This window comes from Lagopus leucura, unplaced genomic scaffold (genome assembly GCF_019238085.1).
Source record: "Lagopus leucura isolate 7727_CA_CO unplaced genomic scaffold, USGS_WTPT01 Super-Scaffold_100002, whole genome shotgun sequence".
Lineage (NCBI taxonomy): Eukaryota > Metazoa > Chordata > Aves > Galliformes > Phasianidae > Lagopus > Lagopus leucura.
The window spans coordinates 18441345-18461700 of record NW_024962263.1 but is presented as its reverse complement, the minus strand read 5'-3'; the positions used below and the strand labels follow the sequence as shown (position 1 = coordinate 18461700).

Here is a 20356-nt window from a genome sequence, read left to right as displayed (position 1 = left end):
AGATGACTTGTTGTCCTAACTTTTGGTGTATAACAGATGATAGCAGTAAAATTATCCACAGTCTTGACAGTCATTTCCTGATAAGAATGAGAAACCTTACTATATTCATTGCAGGCCTATCCTATTCTTGTCCTCAGTGTACATTTCCATGACAATGACTGTAATCATTATAACAGCATTGTACATAATGACTCTGCTTTCTGTGATGATGCTTCCAAAATGAGTGTGAAAAATGTGAAAGGACAGATATCAAATGGCAAAACACTCACCAGTGAAGCAGAGTAGTCTACAAAATTAATAATTGACAGAATTGATAGGGTGCTGCCACTGAATGGAAGACTGGAATTAAAGGGCAACACTCACACTGCCTTCTTTCATAATCTGAGGGGTTTTTAAAGAAAATCTCTTATTCAATTAGTCAGGTCAAATGAGGCCTTGTGAGGTATGTATAATTAAATGTAACATCAACTAAACATCTATTTTTCAAAATGAAAAGCAACTGATGCACAATGATTACTACTCAATCTTCATTACTAACATAACATCAGTCTCACCTAGTCATTTCTTTTTTTCCAAATTAAAAGTAAATGAAGTAATGTGATTGATATTTGCAGTAACTCAGATCATCAGAACCATCACAACTTTATTTACCAAATATAGAGTAATAGACCTTCTAAGTCCCACAAAGCTTCTGCAAAAATGAGTTTACAAATGTTGTGATGTACTCAGTATAGAAAACTATGTACAGCACAGGGAATTCTTACAGGAAAAGGAAGAAAAATATTGGTAAGTACAGAGGAAGAAACGTCCTCACATAAGGAATGTGCTTCTGACCACAAGGGGTTAAACACAGTCCTACTTATTGATCTTTTTAAATGTAGCATTAATATAGAGGTCAGAGGACGAAAGAATATTTCCAACATTATCATAGCAACATAAAATTGAAAGGGATCATTCTATAGGTCACCAAATCCTCATATAGATATCTACTCTTTCATGCAATCATCTTTGAGAACGCTATCATAAAGACAAGGATGCTTTATTTTGAAATCCTTTCAGATCCTGTCCACTCTTCCTATTAACAGCCTCTTTGAGAATCTCACTTTCTTATTTTCATCCTAAATAAACTCATTGTGAACAAAACCTAACTTTTTTCAGAAACAAGCTGAATCAACTTAAATAAGTCTCTTTCCCCTGTGGTTTCCTCTGAAGTGTATTTATAAAATATATACATAGTCTCTGTTATTATTTTTGATGGCAATTATCCAATCATGTTTTACTTTCCATTACACTTCCAACTGCAGTGTTGGATTTTCTGCATGTAGCTTCACAGGTAAATTCTTTTTTTTTAAATTATTTTTTTTTTTTAACAAAATTAAAGACAGCAGTAAACATGTTAGCATTATTTTGTACAGCTGCCTTAATACTACGTTGTCTCTGTTTTCCCCATCCCAGCTTTTGCAGCTTCAAATCATATCTACCTTATTTAATGTATAACAGTAGAATCTATAACTGATCTGATAACCAGATTTTTCTCTTTCTCTGTCCCTTACACTTGATGAATCAACAGTGTACAACTGCTGAAATTCATGATCTTGCTCTACATGAGAGTTATTAGACTGTGGTCTTGATGTTTACCCTTTATCTTGCTGTACCAATATTCTTCATGCTATCTGCCTCTACCAGATAATCTTTAGATTCTCCTGCAAAGACCCACATTGGCAACACGTTTATGGAATATTTCTTCTATTCCAAACTCATACATGAAAATGTTAATCAGACTAACATGGTCTCTGGAGGAATATTCTCTCATCAGTTCACCTACCTTATAAACTTTTAATTCAATGTAACAAAGTATTTCCATTTAGAAACGTCATTCCCCAGTCTACATTTCCCGCACAAATCCTAAAGATTTCCAGTGTGCCAAGTACTTGGCATTTTACTAAGGCTGATCTAAAAAAACAGGGTATTTTTCTGATTTTTTGTGTTGACAGTATCTTATATGCAAATGCTCCAGTTGCTATTTTGGGTAAGATGATACTGTTCAAATTTGAAAGCCCTGGCTACCAGACATCTGTAATTTCAGGAGCTACTGGTTTCCTTGGATATTTTGTATATTCTAAAATATAATTTTAAAGGCTTTCATCTTCAGGGCAAAATGAAGGCAAAACGAAATAGTTCATTTACCATGCTTTACTGCCATTAACCATCTTTCTTTACCACTCACATTTAACATACTTCTCCAATTTCATTACAGAAATAAAGATTCTTCTAGGTTACATAATAAGAAATTCTATCCTTATGCTGACAGTATTCATGGGGAAAAAACTCCATCTGTCATGTGTCTTGCAATAAAGCTACACAGAATGATTTCTGTGCTTTTTTTTTAATGTAAATTTAAAACAGAAATTATACAGACAATATTACACATAATAAACTAGAATTCTGTTGGATAGCCTACAACTGCATAAGCATGAACCTTATGCCTGAAACTCACCATGTAAATAAAAACATAAATATAGGGCCTGCTGTTTCTACAGGCTTCTTATGTGTTATAACAAGTAACATACCACCTGCATCTCATAAGAATGCTACAGAGAGCTCTCCCTTTGAAGGAGTCCTTTTCCAACTTACCCTTACATACCTGAATTAATATGTTCTTGAATCTAGACTGTATTTATTATATTTCCCGATGTAGAACTGAACCTTATTTTTAAATACTCCAGAAAAGGATTTAGCACTGACATATTTAAATATTATTCACTTAGGGGTCTACAAAATCCGATGTAAGCCACATTCACTGCATGTACAGCTAAGCTCAGAATAAATAACTTCATCCTATTTGCTTTTATTGATATTTTTGCTTATAATAAACAAAGAAAGCATACTTAGGGAACTGGTAAACTCACTGTGCTTGTATATAACAACTTGAGAGGTGCCCACCATTAAAATGAAGTGACATCTAAGGAGATATCTGGTTTTCCTCTATCAGTGCCACGTTTCAGGAGACAGAAAAATAAAAACAAAATGATAATACCTTACCTTTCCTACATACTGAGGATCTGGTCCCATGTGTTCTTCTAAAACAAAGAACTGATTCCACACCCATCCACGCTTGGGACGATGATGTACTTCTGTTTCACCTTCTGTATGCCTGGTTTGATTTCTAGTCACCTTGATGGAGCCATGATGAGCAGCTCCATAACACCTCTGCACAAAACAGAGACAAACTAGGACTGGGCAGATACAAGATGTACTTGTAATTCTCATTGTAGGATAGGGTTCCTGTTCAAGGTTTTCTTTCTCTTGTCTTTTTCAGCTGTAATCCTTTAAAAAGTTCTCGAGATGGAAGGTGAAGCCTGGTTCAGAAATACAGTCCAAAAAGGGTTTTTCTGCTTGTTCATGGTTTAGCTGCCCATTGGGGGAAGCTCAAACTATATTTACATTATGAAAGGCTGACTGGAAAAACTGATATTTCTTCTGAGGTCTTCACCATAGAGCTCCACAGACGACCATTTTCTATCTAATAGGGAAAGAAAAGAAAGCCACTTACTCATCACTAAAACCAGTAGTTTTCAGTTTTTGACCTTAGATTACACTCACAGCTTTATTAACCAGTCTCTCAAAGACTCTCACTGTAGCTAAAATTTCAGTCCTTTCTGTAAAAGTGCTTTTTGATTGTTTTTATTAAAGTATCTTAAGAATTAGCATGTTTTTTTCCAAGCTATGAAGAACATATACTTCATTAAAAATTCAGTGACCTGGCCAAGTTAAATTGGTGATTACCTACAAATAAATCACTGAACTGGTCTGGCAGTTAAATAAAATCATTCCTACAGTGTCATTAGATAGATGCTAGATAGATAAGGAATGACAATTCATTTCTGATAAGTTCTTGATCTTCCATACACTGCACAGAGATCCAACATTGTAAAAAAAACAATAGCTATCATGGCTTTCAAAGGAAAATCTCCAAAATGGGCTTTGAGGTTTCTGAATGAGTATTAGAGCATACTGAAAGAGACTTTCAATCAAAATGTGCATTTTTACTCAAGTGTTTACTTAAATTCCAACCAATACCATGGTGGCATTTCATAAAATTAGATAGTATTGACAGAAAATTCAGATATTGCTGTTTAAATGGTTATTTTTATAGAAGGACCAAAATTCCCAGTGACAATATTTTCTCAGCTTCAAAAGAAAAATATGATCTTGTTGCACACAATGGTAAAATATGAAAATTTACACAGAAGTTAATGTTGTATATAAAGCAAAATACCTAGGAAAAAAAAAAAAATACATTTTAACCTCAGAGGAATAATTACTCTGAGCGAACAGTTCGATCCCTTATCTGAATGTACCAAGAATCAATCAAGGTAGGAGACTCCAACCATGTAAATAAATCTACTCCCACCAAAAAAATTAGAACTGTTTTGGGTTTGTTTAGGTACCATAAAGTTATTAAAATCTATATGAACTTGCCAACAGAAAGAAACAGGATTTTTTTTTCTCCACAATAATGGAAGAGGACTTCAAGACTTTGCTGTGCAATAGAAATACCCTTAGTGACATATTTTCTGTTGCCATTATTCATTTTATTACAAAGGGTTATAACGAAGTAAGGGAAGACCACCAGTCACCTATGTCTGGCGAGGAGTCAAAAAAAGAAACTCAGTACAGTATTTTCTACTGGAGAAAGGGATTTTTAGCATTCAGTTTTACCCTTCTTTCCATTTCTATATCAATGTAATCACTCATCAACCTCAAGAAAGACCAAGCCGCTGATCTCTCAAAAGCCTTGCATCTCATTTCAGAACAGTTTTCATGCATCAATAATGTATTGTTACCTTCTTTACATAGAAATGTGACTTAATAGGAATTTTTCACAGCTAAATGTTGTATGAAGTCATACCAGAGAACAAATCTAGAGATTCCAAGTCACATTTGTTTCTAACTGTAACTTGCTCCTTGATTTCCTCCCCTTTTTGCATTTTTTCCTTTATTCATGCTAGAAATCAGTTTTGTCTTGAAGAATGAAGTTTCCTCCTAAAGATTCCTATAATTGCAGATGAGCTTCTTAAATAAATACTTAAGTCATTGTTATATTTCAGGTGTACATTAAATTAAATGGTACCTTACAAAACAGTAAGGCTACTATTTTATTTATTCAAGTACTATTATTCTTCCTTTTCTCTCCATCTTGGGAAATGCCTGGGAGCCATTTATAAGACTATCACCAGTGCATAATAATGCAAAAAATTGTATATAAGGTGCATTGAGATTTCTTAGATGGCACATTTAAAATGTATTTAAAAATCATTGCTACTAAACTTTCCTTCATAAAAACTGTTAAGATGATACTAGTGGAAAACTCATACTTTCTAAAAGAATAAATATATATGAGTGCAGAATATAGCAATAAATCACGATTTATTATACAGATCTTTGTTTCTCACTCCTCTCAAAAGTCATCTACAGTGTAAATTCAAAAACACCAAGATGGATCATTTAAACTGTGTTATTTACGCAATCAAAACAAATAATAATAATTTTTAAAAGTGACAAAATTCAAAGGGCTTCTTCATCTCTTAAATGCCTGCTCTGCTTAGGTGTAATGGTAAGCAGAAGAAAATGAATTAAGTGGATTTACTTTGTTTCAAAAACACTATGTTATTTAATTCCATTCTGAGATTATTAGTTAAAAAACACACCAAAAATTGAAGGCTTATTTTTTTTTTAATTCTCATATATTTTAAAATTAGAGAGAGAGAGAGAGAGAGAGAGAGAGAGAGAGAAAGACGACAATGGAGTCTGTTTCCTGTTATAAACAGGAATTCAGGCTTCAAGAGTTACTGAATTGTATTTTAAGCCTGGAGAATCATTTCCACATGAGAAGTTCGACAATTAAAGGAAGAAGGATATGTAGTGAAGATTCTTCAAATTGTTTTGGCTCTTGTAAACTTATATTAAAACTAAAGCTTAATTAATGCTCAGTATAAAACTATTCTGAGTTACTCAGCATCCTTCTATTAAAGGTTTACTAGAAACATTCATTTAAAAACAAATAAACAAAACAAAGCAATTTGCCATGAGGACAGCAAAGCTAGTCTACAGGGGCAAGTACAGATGGGAAGATCTGAAATGGATAACAAGGAGATAGGAAATATACAAAATGTGTGCAATTGTAAAAGGATTGAACTTTTTGAAATGCCTTCATTTGCTGCCTAACACTCTCATACTGAGATTCTGACTGCTCAGGGCTCGTCTGTAGCTTCAGATTAAGTGTCCTGCTTTATGGATTTTTTTTATAATGATGCATGCAGCTGCAAAGCAGTATTCTGTTATTGCTGTCTCCTGGGAGCCCCTGATGAAAATGAGCTGTGTATCTCAAGGGACTGTCAGAATGAGTTAAAATTTAAATAAATAAATAAATAAGATGAGGTGGGAGAGTCCCACCAGCACTACTGAATATCATTACGGAAGAGTAGTTACTGCTTAGCATGGCAGCAAGCCTCAGTAATGAACTCCCAGGAAACCAGTAAAAGCGTAGTGATACAAAATGTGCATGCACCATGAGGAGGAGACGCATCCTTAACAGTGGAGACTTGTCCTGAAACTCAGTGTTTCCTACCTCTCATAATCAAATTGATCATATATCTGTATTCATCTGAATAATTCACCTTTGTAAATGCACATGCAGTGCAGCTCCACATTATTTATTTATTTATTTTACATCCCTCAGGAACCCTTTTCAGCCCCACTGTGATGCAGTTACAATAAGTTATGGTACTTGTAATTAACTGCACTTCTCATTTACTTTCTGAATTCCCCCTTTGCACTCTGCCCTATAGGCGTCTTCCCTTCCAGAAAAAATTCTGACATTATCAAAATCTGACCAACTTCAATAACATTATTTGAATATAAACTATCAGGCAGGAAAATAATCTTTTTTCTTCCTGTTTTTCCTCTGCTTAGTCCATTACCTGTGTTACATCCTTCACCACCACAGAAATAATTTTATACTGATCTTGAGATCAAAGACAGAAAAGTGAGCTAGCATTGAAATGAAAAGTTTGAAATGAAAAGTTTGTTACTATTTTATCTTTAGGAAGAAGAGTTTCACAGATTGTCAAAAGCATATATACAGGACTCCAGTGGACATCTGACAATTAGCAGGGAAAAAAAAATTGTAGTTAGATGAAGAGAAATGGTTCATTAAACTTATCTGTAGTTGATCTCTTCTCTCTTTCCCCAGGCTGTGGCAGAGATGAGCTATTGGACTTTGCATTAGAAGAAGAACAAAGTTCTCAGCCAGTATGATACAGACAACGTACAACCATCTATTGAGCAATGCATTCTGCACGTACTGACAGAGATAGCATCCAAATTGTTTCAGAGAGAATTTTAAAGCTGTATTGCATATTGTTATCTTGTCTCTTCATTGCATTTATGCTGTAGGTATGTGAATCAACGTTAAAAGAAGCAAGGCTCATCTCTAAGCCAATCACCCCCACTCACGGGTGAACAGTGTCCAAGGTGTGATTTTATGTACCATTTTCACACTTCCACACAGTCCTTTGGTAAAGACCATTTCTCCTAATCAAAGAAACCAAAAAAAACTCTGTTAAGCTAGAATTGACTTCATTTCCCTTAACAAATTATTTTACATAAACTATAAATATTTTTCTTTCACTTAAGGAAACAGAAAATCTGTTGAGTTAAAAGTGGGGAAAAATGTGAGGAAAAAAAAGGATCAAAGAAAGACAAGAAATCAGATATTATAAAAAGATAAGTAAAAAGAAAAAATTAGAATAAGATAAAACAAGGACATTGAAAAATTCACTGAAGAAATAAAACAAGATAAAGAAGAAAACTGGAAAGTTCAACAGGAAAAAAGCTGCAGCCGTCAAAGCTGCTTCATGAAGCTATCAGAGACAATTTTTTTTCCTAAGATTTACAAGTGTGTGTGAAAAAGCCACAAGCAGTACAATTCCTGTAGTGTAAGAGTATACTGAGTACAAGAAAGCAAGTTTACATAGTTCAATAGGAACAAAGATAAGGAAAAAATTAACTGAAAACAAAAATAATGAAAAGAAATTCCACATAAAACATGTGAATCTGTGATCCGGCATGCTGAGATTGCCAAGAGAAGTGAAAATGTAGCATTTAATCCCCTTTTTACCTTCTATACCAGAGACGCTTTTTCTTCTGGGGCTTTCTAAAACAAAATATAACAACACTCCAGACAAATCCTTCCATTTAGAAAGCAAGTTGTCCTTCTGGAAAGTAAATTATTATTCCACATAACAAAAACCTAATTTGACAGCACAGAACTGGTTGCAACGTGTCCTAATGCTGTAATTAGATGCCCAGCATTAGACACTACCCAATTTATTAGAATTAATAAATTACTCTTCCAAATTGATTTTTTAAAGTTAGCAATAGCTGCATTTAGTTGCAGATAAGCATTAATTTAAAAAAAAATTCATCAGATTATCTCAGATAGAAAAATGTGATGAATTTTTCAGTAACACACTGACTGACAGACACATGTCAAACAATTCCTACTTAGGAGATTCCTTTCTCCCAGTTGCCTCAGGCCTTCATAGAAACAATGTCAGAAGCTTCAGTGAAGTCTTCAGTCTTTAGAAGATAGCTTTGTCATAAGTGCTCCTAATCCAGACTATTTTCTAAATCTTCAAATCAATATATTTCTCTCCCTAGTTCTTCCTTAAATTCAAGGTGGAGATTATTCTCAAATATCCATTTTACCTATATCATTAGGTATATTGCTAGTTTTTTATTAATTGAAATGCCCTATTTTACTAACTGAAAATTTTCCATGCTTTAAATGCACTATTAATTCCCTGTAAAAATCACAAAAAAATAAAGCTCAGATATCCCCTTGGGTTTAATTTGTGAAATATGATCTTAGAATTGAAATAATTTGGAGTTCCAAGATTTAATTAAACAATTCTTATGTTTTTATTCTTATTTCCATTGTAGGTCTTATTTTAGACAATTAATACCTAAAAGCTCAACACAGCACGAATTTATTTCTAACACAATAGTTTGTTCTAATCTTTTCCTTTGTAAATCTATTGCAGCATACTAACTATACCTTGAGACTGAAGAGGAAAAAAATGCAGCCCAGAGAAAACTTTTCATCCAGCATTAACACACTGACATTCCTAGTTTTCTGGTAAATTACTGACTGCTTTGTGAAGAATGAATAAAGAAATGTAAAACCTTCATTTAAAATTCTGGCTGCAGCCCTAACAATTAGCCAGCATTGACTTGACTTAACCTTAACTTTCATTACCATTATTAAAGTAGTTTGCAGTCCACGTTCCCTGTTAGTCTAACAGGTCCTCATAATATTACCTCACTGGTTAGAACAGGTGGCATCGTTTAACTAGCCAGGTCATAAAACAGAACCAACCAAACAAGTTCTGTGTCCATCCAGCCTTTTCATTTTGACTCTGCCAATATCAGTTTTTTGTGGGTTTTTTTTGTTTGTTTTTGTTTTGTTTTGTTTTGTTTTTTTAACATATTAACCATCTATGCTCCTTAACAAAACCCACAACAATGCAGAAAATCCATTGGAATTAGCACATAATTCCAGTTATATTATTACAACAGGAATTTTAAAAGTGAACCCAAATGATACTTTGGTTAGATGATAAACAAGATAAGCTATGACCTCAACACTGCCATTAACAGTGAATAGCTCCAGTAAGCAGTAGCTATAGAGATTATTTAAAACTCATTCATTCCAAAAATATGTTGAAAGCAGTTAATAAAATACTTTTTATATGAATGGGTATAAGAAGGCATTAAACACTAGATGAACAGAAGGCATTAAACACTACGAATCAATTAATTTGTTACCCTGCTAGTAAGTGCATTTTATGAAAGAGTGTAAATGTGCAGAGAAACCCATCTTTCTTGAACAAAGGAAGACATGCAAAGTTGGCAAACAGAACAGGAGCAGTACTTAATTGTACTTAGTATGTACACATAGACAGTCAATTAACAGCTATGTTAGCTGGTGGAAATAAGACATTAAAACATGATTAAAGGTTTCAAAGCCTGTCCTCAGCTGGCAAATACAGAACTTTTTTTAATGTAAAACAAGTAAACACAGCAACTTCAGGGTAACAACAGTGCTCTGCCGCAATGAACATCTGTAAAAATTTTGTTTCCAACTACACAACACTACCACAATGCTACCGGCAGAACCACAACACAGTAACAACGCAATTACTCAGATAAAACCCAGCCACTGTTTCTATAGCTGTAATTGCATACACAGTGCTACTAGCCTTTTCATGCTGTGAAAGAACAACTGTGAAACAGAGAAAGATGAATCATGAATCTGACTCACACCTTTCTCTTTGTCTCAGTTGGAGACCAATCCACCTACAATTATATCTACAGTTCCCGTATGTAGCCAGGAATAATAAAGATATGCAAGACAGCACAAAGATACTTTTATATTCCCAAAGCAGCAGAGCCTTTTCTTATGTTTTGTTTCTCTTCCCAAGAAACTTGCTAGCAGAATAAAAATTTCGGTGATTTTGTGAGTCATTTCTCTCATTTATAAAGGTCAGGTCACTCAGTCAAGGACAAAAGCAAATATATGAGACTCTGATGACCAATAACCTAGTTTAAATAGGAAGAACTTGGAACATCCTATTTCTGTATAATCCACAGGTACTGTTTATTCTAAGAAATTATTTCTCAAAGCTGAATAGCGAGAGCTCCTTTGGGAAGTATGATAACATCCCAAATTACTGGTAAAACAAAAGGAAAAGAAAGGGAAGTCCATCGTAGACATTAGAAAGAATTACAGACATTTAGCTCCCATATTTTGCTGCTAGTTCAGCACTGTGTGCTTGAAACTCTTAAAGTTGTGTAAATTATTACAGTTTTGTTATCAAAATTATGGAATATAATGTACACAATGCAATGCACATACATTTCTTAGAAGAATGATAAATATGTCATTGTTCACACAAACCTGGAACTCAAAGTTTCAGAGAGAAATATTAAGTGACCTACCCTCATAAACAAATCTTACTCTCTATGCTTGAAAATTGAAAATATTTTTTTCTAGTATGCCAAGAAGGGTGATTTTTCTGTGAGAATCACACCAATTTTTTTTTTTTTTTTTTTAAATATATTTCATCATAGAACATAATAAATGTGGTTGTAGATATTATGGGAGCAAAAGACCACGGTAAGAATAAAAAGAAACTATTACAGCTACATTAAATTATAGCTACATACAAAAAGAAGAATTTACATGTGGCTGATAAAATATTTCAGAATGCCCTGTTAATTTGTACAGTAAGCAAGGTTTTTGTGAAATCAGCAAGCAGCGCCCAAGTTTTGGCAGATAGCAGCATCTGTTTGGGTCAGTTACTGTCAAATTAATACAAAAACACTAAGATCATCTTTCTCACTGCAAAGAAGAAATAGTAACATGACTTCTATTTCAGGCTTGAATTTTTGAGTGCCATGTGAAATTAGAGCAAATTGCTGCTGGCTTCAACGAACGTACCATAAAGTTTTTTGAGTTTTTTTTCTCAAATCTACTGATTTGAGAATACTCTGACACCACATGTATTATCACACAAAACTGAAGTCAAGAAGAATCTTTGGGCATCACCTCGTCCAACCTGCTGCACAAAGTAGGGTCAGCTTCTAGGTTGGACACAACTGTATAGCGTAGCTGTAGATAAGCCTGAGGGAAAGGAATATGTGTTGACCTGGGGTAAAGTTAGCTGAACAAGAGGTCAAAAGCCACTGAGTACGACAAAACTTGCTATATACAAAAGATTATAACAATATAAGAAGTTACAGAGAAGGAACAGCTGGATCTCACAGAGACTTGAAAAGCAGCTGAACTTCACAGACAGTGAAGAAGAATACAGGACCCCTATAGAGAATAAAATATCGCAGAGTCCACAGTGTCTAGGCAACCATCTCAATACTGCTTTACAGAGTTGAGATTACCAAGGGAACACTATCAGACATACTGAATCTGGATGCACTCCAAAAACAAAGCAACAACGACAACAACAAAAACAAATACATAAGTCACACATAAAGAAAAAAATGAAATAAAATCTTTCACAGAAATAAAACACTGAGTGACAGGAGGCTGGAAAGAAGTGCTGTGGAAAGGCATCTGGGGGTTCTGGTAGACAGCAAGCTGAATGTGAGGCAACAGTATGCCCTGGCACCCCAAAGGGCCAATTGTACCCTGGAGTGCACCAGACCCAGCACTGCCAACCAGGAAGGGGAAAAATTGTTCCACTCTGCTCTGTGCAGCCACAGCTTCAGCCCTGTGGGCAGTTTGGGTGCTACGATACAAGAAGGACATAAAACTATGAGAGAGTGTCCAAAGAAAAGCTACAAAGATTGGGAATAGAAGGTTGGTGGCCCTGCCTAGGGTAGGGGGATTGGAGCTTCATGATCCTTGAAGTCCCCTCCAATCCAAGCCTTTCTATGACTCTATGACTCTATGAGTGTGGAGCGGCTGAAGTTCCTGGGTTGCTCAGCTCAGAGCAGAGATGCTGAAGGGAGGCCTCATGCCAGCTGCGGCTCCTCACAGGGAGTGAAGGGCAGCATGGAGCTGCTTCAAGGGAAGATCAGGTTGGGAATTAGGAAAAGGTTCTTCACTGAGAGTGTAGTCAGGCACCACAACGTCACATCTAGCTGGCCTGCCTTTCCTAAAAAGTATATAACGATCCATGACAGCATTCCAGTCATGTAAGCTGTCCCATGATGTCTTTGTGACCACACTGAAATCATGGCCTTGCACATCTTTACACATCTTTAGTTCTTCCTGTTTATTTTCCATGCTGTGTGCATTGGTATACAGGCACTTCAGAGATAAAAAAAGGATCAAAGGATGCAGGTTTCCCAACAAGGATGCTAGAGGATCCCTATACAGCTATACACACCCTTGAGGTGGCTGGCGCTCTGGCTAGCCACAGGAGGCAGCTAAGGAACATTTGTCAGTGTCCTGGTTGGTCTGGTTTATTCCCCAGTCAGTTGTAATCTTATGAGCATTTCCATTTTGGACCCCACCACTCAAGTCCTTCAGTTTAAAGCCCACATCACTAGGTTAGCTAGTCTGCTGCCAGAGGTCTTCCTGTCTCTTCTAGATGGGTGAATCCCATCCCTCTCTAACAGGTTATAATCTTCATAGAACATCCCATTGTCATGAAAACCAAAACCCACATGTGAGCACCTGCCACGTAACTATATATTGATATGCATTACACATTATTTCTGACTTCCCCCCTTTCCTCCAGCAGGCAAAACTAATAAAAGCTAATAATAAAAGATAATTCAGGCACCATTTTTTTTTTTTCCCACTTGTACTCCTGGGGCTTTATGGTCTTCTTTGGTTCTGTTCACGTTCTGACTTCCAGTGTCATTCATGCAAGAGTTGGACTCAGTGATCCTTGTGAGTCCTCTGCAATTCAGAATATTTTACAATTCTGTAATCATTGATTCTATCACTCAGGAATTGAACTCTGTGATTAGGGAATAATTTTAAAAGAAATAGTAGTGAATAACAGTTGTTGGCAGTTCCAAGATTTCTCTTGTATTGATAATAATAATAAACATCACAAGTAAAGAAAAAAAAAAGCTAAGGAGATATGCATGTATGTAATGAGGTAATGGCCTCAACGTACCAAAGAAGGTTCAGGTTGGATACCACTCTGGAAAGAGTAGCAATGCAGTAGAACAGGCTGCCCACAACAGTGGTAGAGATTCTGGAGGTGTTCAAGAGAAGGGTAGATGTGGCACTGAGGGACACGTTTGAGTAGGCATGGTGATGACTACATGGTTGACGGTTGGACAAGATGATCTTAGTGGTCTTTTCCAATCTTAATAATTCTATCATTCTATGTCAGGTCTAAATTTATATTTATAAACATGCCTTCTTCACATCACACTTCTGATATTTCTTTAAGTCACTGACTTTCCCCATAACATTATTTCTGCCAACTATACTATAATCACTGTCAACCATACAACATTACTGCTATTATGTTGATTTCTTCCCATCTGACTGAAAATATTTTGTATTTATATGGTAAAACTAGATTCTTCTCTGGCTGTACCGATCCTTTCATTATTCTTAGCTTTCTCTATTCTCTTGAACTGTACGTAATGTGCATTTCTTTTATTGTTATTATTATCTTCAGATCTTCTTTTCTCACTTTTCCAGCTCAGTTAGTATTAAACCATCATGGTTCTCAAATTATCGTTTCTATCATTAAATGCATTTAGTTCCATTTTAGACTGCCTTACTCATAAATCCTGAATTCCTCAATGGGTATGTCACATCTTTCTCATGCATATCTATAGTAAAATACATTATCTCTTAAATGCAAGCAGTATAACTCAGCAACTCATTTTGCAAAGTATTAAAAAGTCAGAACCGATATACAAAACAATCACATCAATTACAAAAGCAGCTTTTCCCAGATGGGTGAATGAAAGGGATACAGATAAAAATGTTTTTGGGTACATACATAGGAAAAGTCTGCCTAAAGGTAACAACCAAAGGAAAAAAAAAAAAAAAAAGGAAGAAGAAAATTATTATAGTTTGCTATCGGAAATTTCTATGTATAATCACTATTGAAAACACAGAAATATTGTTAACTACTTTGGTTATCTTGGCAAGAAAAGTTTCTAGTAATTAAGTAATACACTTCTTCCATAAGGCTGCTTTGATGGATAAGGAAATGTAAATCTTCATGCCAAGCTTTAAATATTCTTATACCTTGAAAGAAATCAGAACTATGTTTATGGCCATAAGTACTTTTATTGCCACTCTGTAACAGAAATGAACACAAGTATTAAACATTTACTTGAAAGTTTTTACTCTATGGCCAAGGTTGAATAGAAGAATGGATTTTTGCTGATTATTTTATTTTTGAAGACATTTCTTATGTTGGAGGTTTTCCCAAGCCCAGACAATTAGATTTCCTACGTGTGGCACTGGCAAGAAAATCCAGTCATTTGTACTTTATGAGACACAGCTTCTGTATGGTAGTATAGTCAATATAACATAGTCATGTCAGACATTGAAAATTTCCAGAATATTCAAAGAAAACATTTTCTTAAGCTTTCTAATTTGCTTCACTGCAAAGTCAGAAAGAAGTGATGTACTAAATTCAGGTGAAATACAAACTGGAAAAGATCTCAGGATTACCTTTTAAAAATCTTACTGAAATGTCTGAGGTGTTCTACGTAATTTAGCCTAATTTCATCATTTTTTCAGATCTGAAGATAAATTAATATTTTATAAAGCAGACAATTTTCATGTACTAGTTTGTAATATTCTTCAAATCTCGAAATGTGTTAAATTCACTAGTTCCATTAAATTGCTATAGACTTAGTACATACAACTTCACTATATTCTCATGAAAATTTTAGTTTCCATTCTTGTCCAATTACTTTCCGGGAACAGATAAGAATGGAGATGAATTGAGATTGAATGTCAAAGCCATAACACCAGCAAATCCTCAGGAACAGAAGGGGGATGTGAAATAAGGTTAATCAGTGGGATCACATCTTAAGTTCTGATTGTGCAAACAAAAAAAGACCTACTTAACTTCAAATCTATTAATGAAAAGCACATTGAAGTTAATGGGATTGTTTGCTTAAGACTAAGCTTAAAACATAACTTTTTAAAGATCAGGTCACAAGCATTTTAATGGGGAACAAGGAAAATGAGCTACTGTGAACAAATAACATCACAGATTAAAAGGTACCAGGTAAATTTAAGAACGTAGCATTCAGTTTTAAAATGTTTTTCTTTCATTACCATTTTAATAATAACCTAAAAATAAATGAAACATTGATGATGATGACAAAAATGAAAGATCATTTTTATATTGTTTATAAATAAGAGTCATGGCATTTGATACTTGGCTTTCTAATGAGGGTTCAAAGTCTTCAAGAAATCACTCACAGTATGCTTAAAAGTTTAAAACAAAGAAAAGTTTTATATTGAATTCTTTGCATCCAGTGGGCAACTCTAACTGTAATATAAATGCTCTCTGGAGCTCTGCTTTGTTTCTGTAAGTGAGCAGGATGAGAGTTTAGCACAATCCTCCGATTTAATAATCATCCAGCATCATTAAGAGAGCACCACAGTCAGCTGAACATCCAGAAAAGCTACGCTCTTACTTTAAGAAGGAATGTATTTCATAGAAAAGATCAGTTTCTGATAAAAATCTTATATCTCAGTCTCATTTTGAGCCTTACATGACATTGCTTACAACAACACTGTTTCCATAGTACACTATTCAAACAAGGTGAAAAGTGGCAGACTGAGGTCCCTACATGCAACATGTGAAGTATATGAGAAGGTTGGTGGACAAGTTTTAATAAACTATGTCCTATTTTTGAAAATACTCATCCAACAGAATTAGTAAAGAGAAGATCATTTAATAAGGAATACAGCAATGAAAAGATAAATTTGCAAGAGTATCAGCTCCAAAGATGTATAAGACCTGGAATATTCACTATGAAAACAGTCAAGAGAAACAGAAAAATAAACATTTTTTTTTAGTAATATTATCACTAGCCAGCCAAAGTGACATTCAAGTTCTCTACAGGCTGTTTTGTAGTCTTGCATTTCAGCATTCTGTGTTTCCTCAGTCCATTACTTTTATCCATTACTTTTTCAAAATTTACTAAGAGGAATACTTACACCTCTACATATTCTAGGATGGAGCTATAATTAGTAGAAAAAGTTTGCACTGTAGGCAATAAGACTAGAAAACCTTCATCATCAACTTTTGAGAATTCAAAGTGCACAGATATTAAACAAATCACCACAAACTTCAGGACAAAAGAACAGTATCAATAAACAAATAAATAACAGTGCTTAGAGAAGCTTAAAAACCTAATAAGAGTTCATGATCGTGAACTGGTGTATATGTAATAGTTTCAGGGCAACTTCAGGTCTATGCAGAAAACAGTGCAATAGCCTGAAGTAACTAATCAAATATGAGATTAAACACAGAGGCTTGCTATAAGCATCTTAAACACCCAAGAAAATGGCTAATGGAATGAAAGCCAGTATAGCAAGGGTGCTCCATCCCAAAACTCACTCTAACCTGAAGAAATAACAGTTAAATATTCTGGGCTGCTTACTGTCAAAGTGGAAGGAAAAAGCTGCTTTTTTTTTTCCCCTCACTTCATAAACATCATCATGTATTTCTAATGTAATATTTTCACAATTTTCAAACATAAAAATTAGTACTATATTTCTGGAATTATACATTTATTGAAACTAAGCAGACTCTGTAGAGGACACATATGCCAGATTTAAGCAGCACTGACTAGTATTAAGCACTCATGCATACCCTTTGTGATTATTGTATTAACAGAGATTTCTTATGCATTAAAAGGTAAATAGACTCCTAAAAAGATACGTATACATATAACAGCGCAAGTATTCAGTAAAGAATGTCACACTCAGTGCTTAATCTAAAGCTAACAACAATGAAGAGTAAAACTCTCTAAGAAAATAATAGTTCTAAATCAACTCCAATGACTGAACAGATTAATTTTATGAGATCTGCTCCAAAGGTAATGCTTCCTGTTTTGTTATGTTTGCCTGTGACATCGGAGTTGGATGTTGGTGGTACAGCAGCAGAGGCTGAACCTCTGAACAGAATGATGTCTGACTTGGAAATGCGTATGAAGAAAAGGTGTATCACCGGATGCCTTCATGTGGAAAAAATTGCCCCCACTGACATTCATTGATACTTACTGAATGTATGTGGAGATTGAAGAGTGGATGTGAGCACAGTAAAGGGGGTTAGCATGTTTCAGAACCGGTGGCAGCAACAGTGTATCGCCTCTGCTAGTGCAGATTTTTATGATTGTAACATACAGGCTCTTGTTCATTGCTGGTGAAAATGCATACTTTGGTGGTGATTATTTTGAAAAATAGTGTCTTAGAGCTGAGAATTAGCACTATCAGATAAAGTTTCTGTGCTTTTTTTTAACTATCGTAGTTTCCATGGAAATAAATAGGAGGCATTACTTTCAGAGCAACCTACATATTTTACAATGTTTTACTTAAAAATAGAGAGCATAGAACGACAATCATCCATTCAACTTTTCCTAAGAGTCTAATATCTTTTTTTTTTTTCTAGAGAGCCTATTATAAGATACATAGTTTAGAAAATGTTAAGTTTTAAGTTTTATATTACAAATTTATAATGTAAGCATTACATTAGCCTTCATAACAATTTACCTAAAACTTCCTACAACCTCTTATGAATACAGATATTCTTTTGCACAGTTAATTAAATTGATGGAGATGAAATAATAAAAAGGAGTTCAGTATCAGATTACATTTTAAACATTACTCTTGGATTCCATTTGGGAAAAGGATTTAAATGAGATTTATTCATCAATCTTCAGTGTTAGCTTCTGCATATGTTTTCATAAGTTAATTGTGTTTGTTAGTACAAAATCCAGGCTTTCACTTATTAAAATATGTCTTACTTGGTTATTTTGAGGTCTTATCATTCAAAATCCAAATTTCTATTTACTGTCTAAAATTACAAGAAATGGTTGAAATGAATAACAAAAAAGAAAGGAGGGGAAAAAAGTGAACAGAAACTCAAGATGTTAACCAGTTATCTGCTTCCTGGGTGTTCACATTTCTATGAGTTTTTCCATCTGAAAATGCAGAATACATTTAAGAGCAGTTACTTACTACTTGTGAACAGCAGCTCTTGAGCTCTGACAGCAAAGCAGTCAGCTTGGGCTGCATAACACACCCAGGAAACCAGAAATGGATACCCATACTGTGCTCAGAACAATAACACTGCAGCAATGCACATAAGCTCATTTTACCAAACCTCGTTTGAACGTATCTGCGTTACACCAAAGATGTTGCCAATCAGTGACATCTGCCCATGTCAAAAAGGTCAAGAACATATCAATGCATTACCGCATGACAGAGTTCAACCCTGTTTATTTCAGCATGTATTTAAACAAATGCCTGAGAAACCTGGCCTACTACAAGGGTACGGGAGTTTTAATGCATGAATGAGGGCATTTGTTACATAAACGTCCTTTTAAAAGTTCTCAGTTGTTAAAGGATAGATATATACTGTACATACTATAACATTAACTAAATGTACATGTGGGTAGTAAATCACTTGAATATGCTATTCAAAGCAGAAATTCATTCACTTTAGCTATTCAATAAAAATAGATGCAAAGTACTGATCCATCTCAATAATATTAGATCTGTCATGTTTTCTAGACGTGCTTTTTTATAGCATATATTCTATTTGGTTTGCATGTGCCTTTTAGCTTTTTGTCATATGTGAGAGAGAACTAATCCAATTCTGTCAATTTGTAACTTTTGCCAAAGAGATATTATACAGCTAAACAAAAAAATCTTGTAGGTTTACCATTGTTATTATTTTCAACCTTTTATCCTTCACTACTTTTATTTATGTGGGCTGAAATTAATTTGTACTGCATTTTCACCAAGAAGAGAGAATATGGGACCCCAGAGGAGCGGACTACACATGCCAGTGTTAAGATAGAGCTCACAAGGCATCAATCCTTTGGTATGTGCCAAAATAAACAATAGAAAGGAAACATTTTATGAGGCAGTTGTAACTCCATTTCTACATGCAAACAGAAAATCCAATGTATCAAAAATGTTCATGCCAAAATAATACCAACCAGAAACTACACAGAATAATAAGTTCTTAAAAAAGCAGAGTGACAGTTACATGGTAGTAGTGTCAATATACTCCCACTCTGCATATACATACAGACCATCAAAACAACGCATTTATCTTTTCTCATATTTTCTTATTTTTTTTTCCCCTCTGACTTAACACTATCAAAAATCACAAACCTTCTCATAGACACTGTCCTGAACAGTCAATGTCAAAGTAATCTTGCTTTACCCCTGACACATGCACATTCAAATGTGTTTTGTTTCTGTTCTGAAAAAAAAAAAAAAAAAAAAAAAATTCTTTCTGAAAATAGAGGAGAAAACATTCTAGAGACCAACAACATGGGGATTCTTTTCCATCTCTTCTCTTAAGATCTTTAATAATGAAATGGTTAGTTCAAATGTGTAGAAAAATCATTAGGAAGCAAGTCTCCTGATCCAGCTGGACTAGGCAGGATTTGTACTGCTAAACTAAGATCAGCATCTCTGCTTCTAAGAATAAGGTCATTAGTAATCTTAATCCAAAAATTTAGTTGGAGCACTTAGAAGTCATATATTCTTTGCCATTCTTTCCAATGTTTTATTAAAAGCTTTGCT

The 20356-nt window shown here is 34.6% G+C and overlaps 1 protein-coding gene across 1 annotated transcript in view; it reads right to left on the bottom strand.

Moving 5' to 3' along the window:
- Positions 1–3448, bottom strand: part of CDH18 (cadherin 18) — a 152554-nt gene extending 149106 nt beyond the window's left edge. Inside the window, exon 1 of the mRNA XM_042869315.1 lies at positions 3043–3448. Coding sequence (XP_042725249.1) covers positions 3043–3270 — 228 coding nt within the window. The 5' untranslated portion in view covers positions 3271–3448. The remainder of the gene's footprint in view (positions 1–3042) is intronic.
- Positions 3449–20356: the final 16908 nt, after the last annotated feature.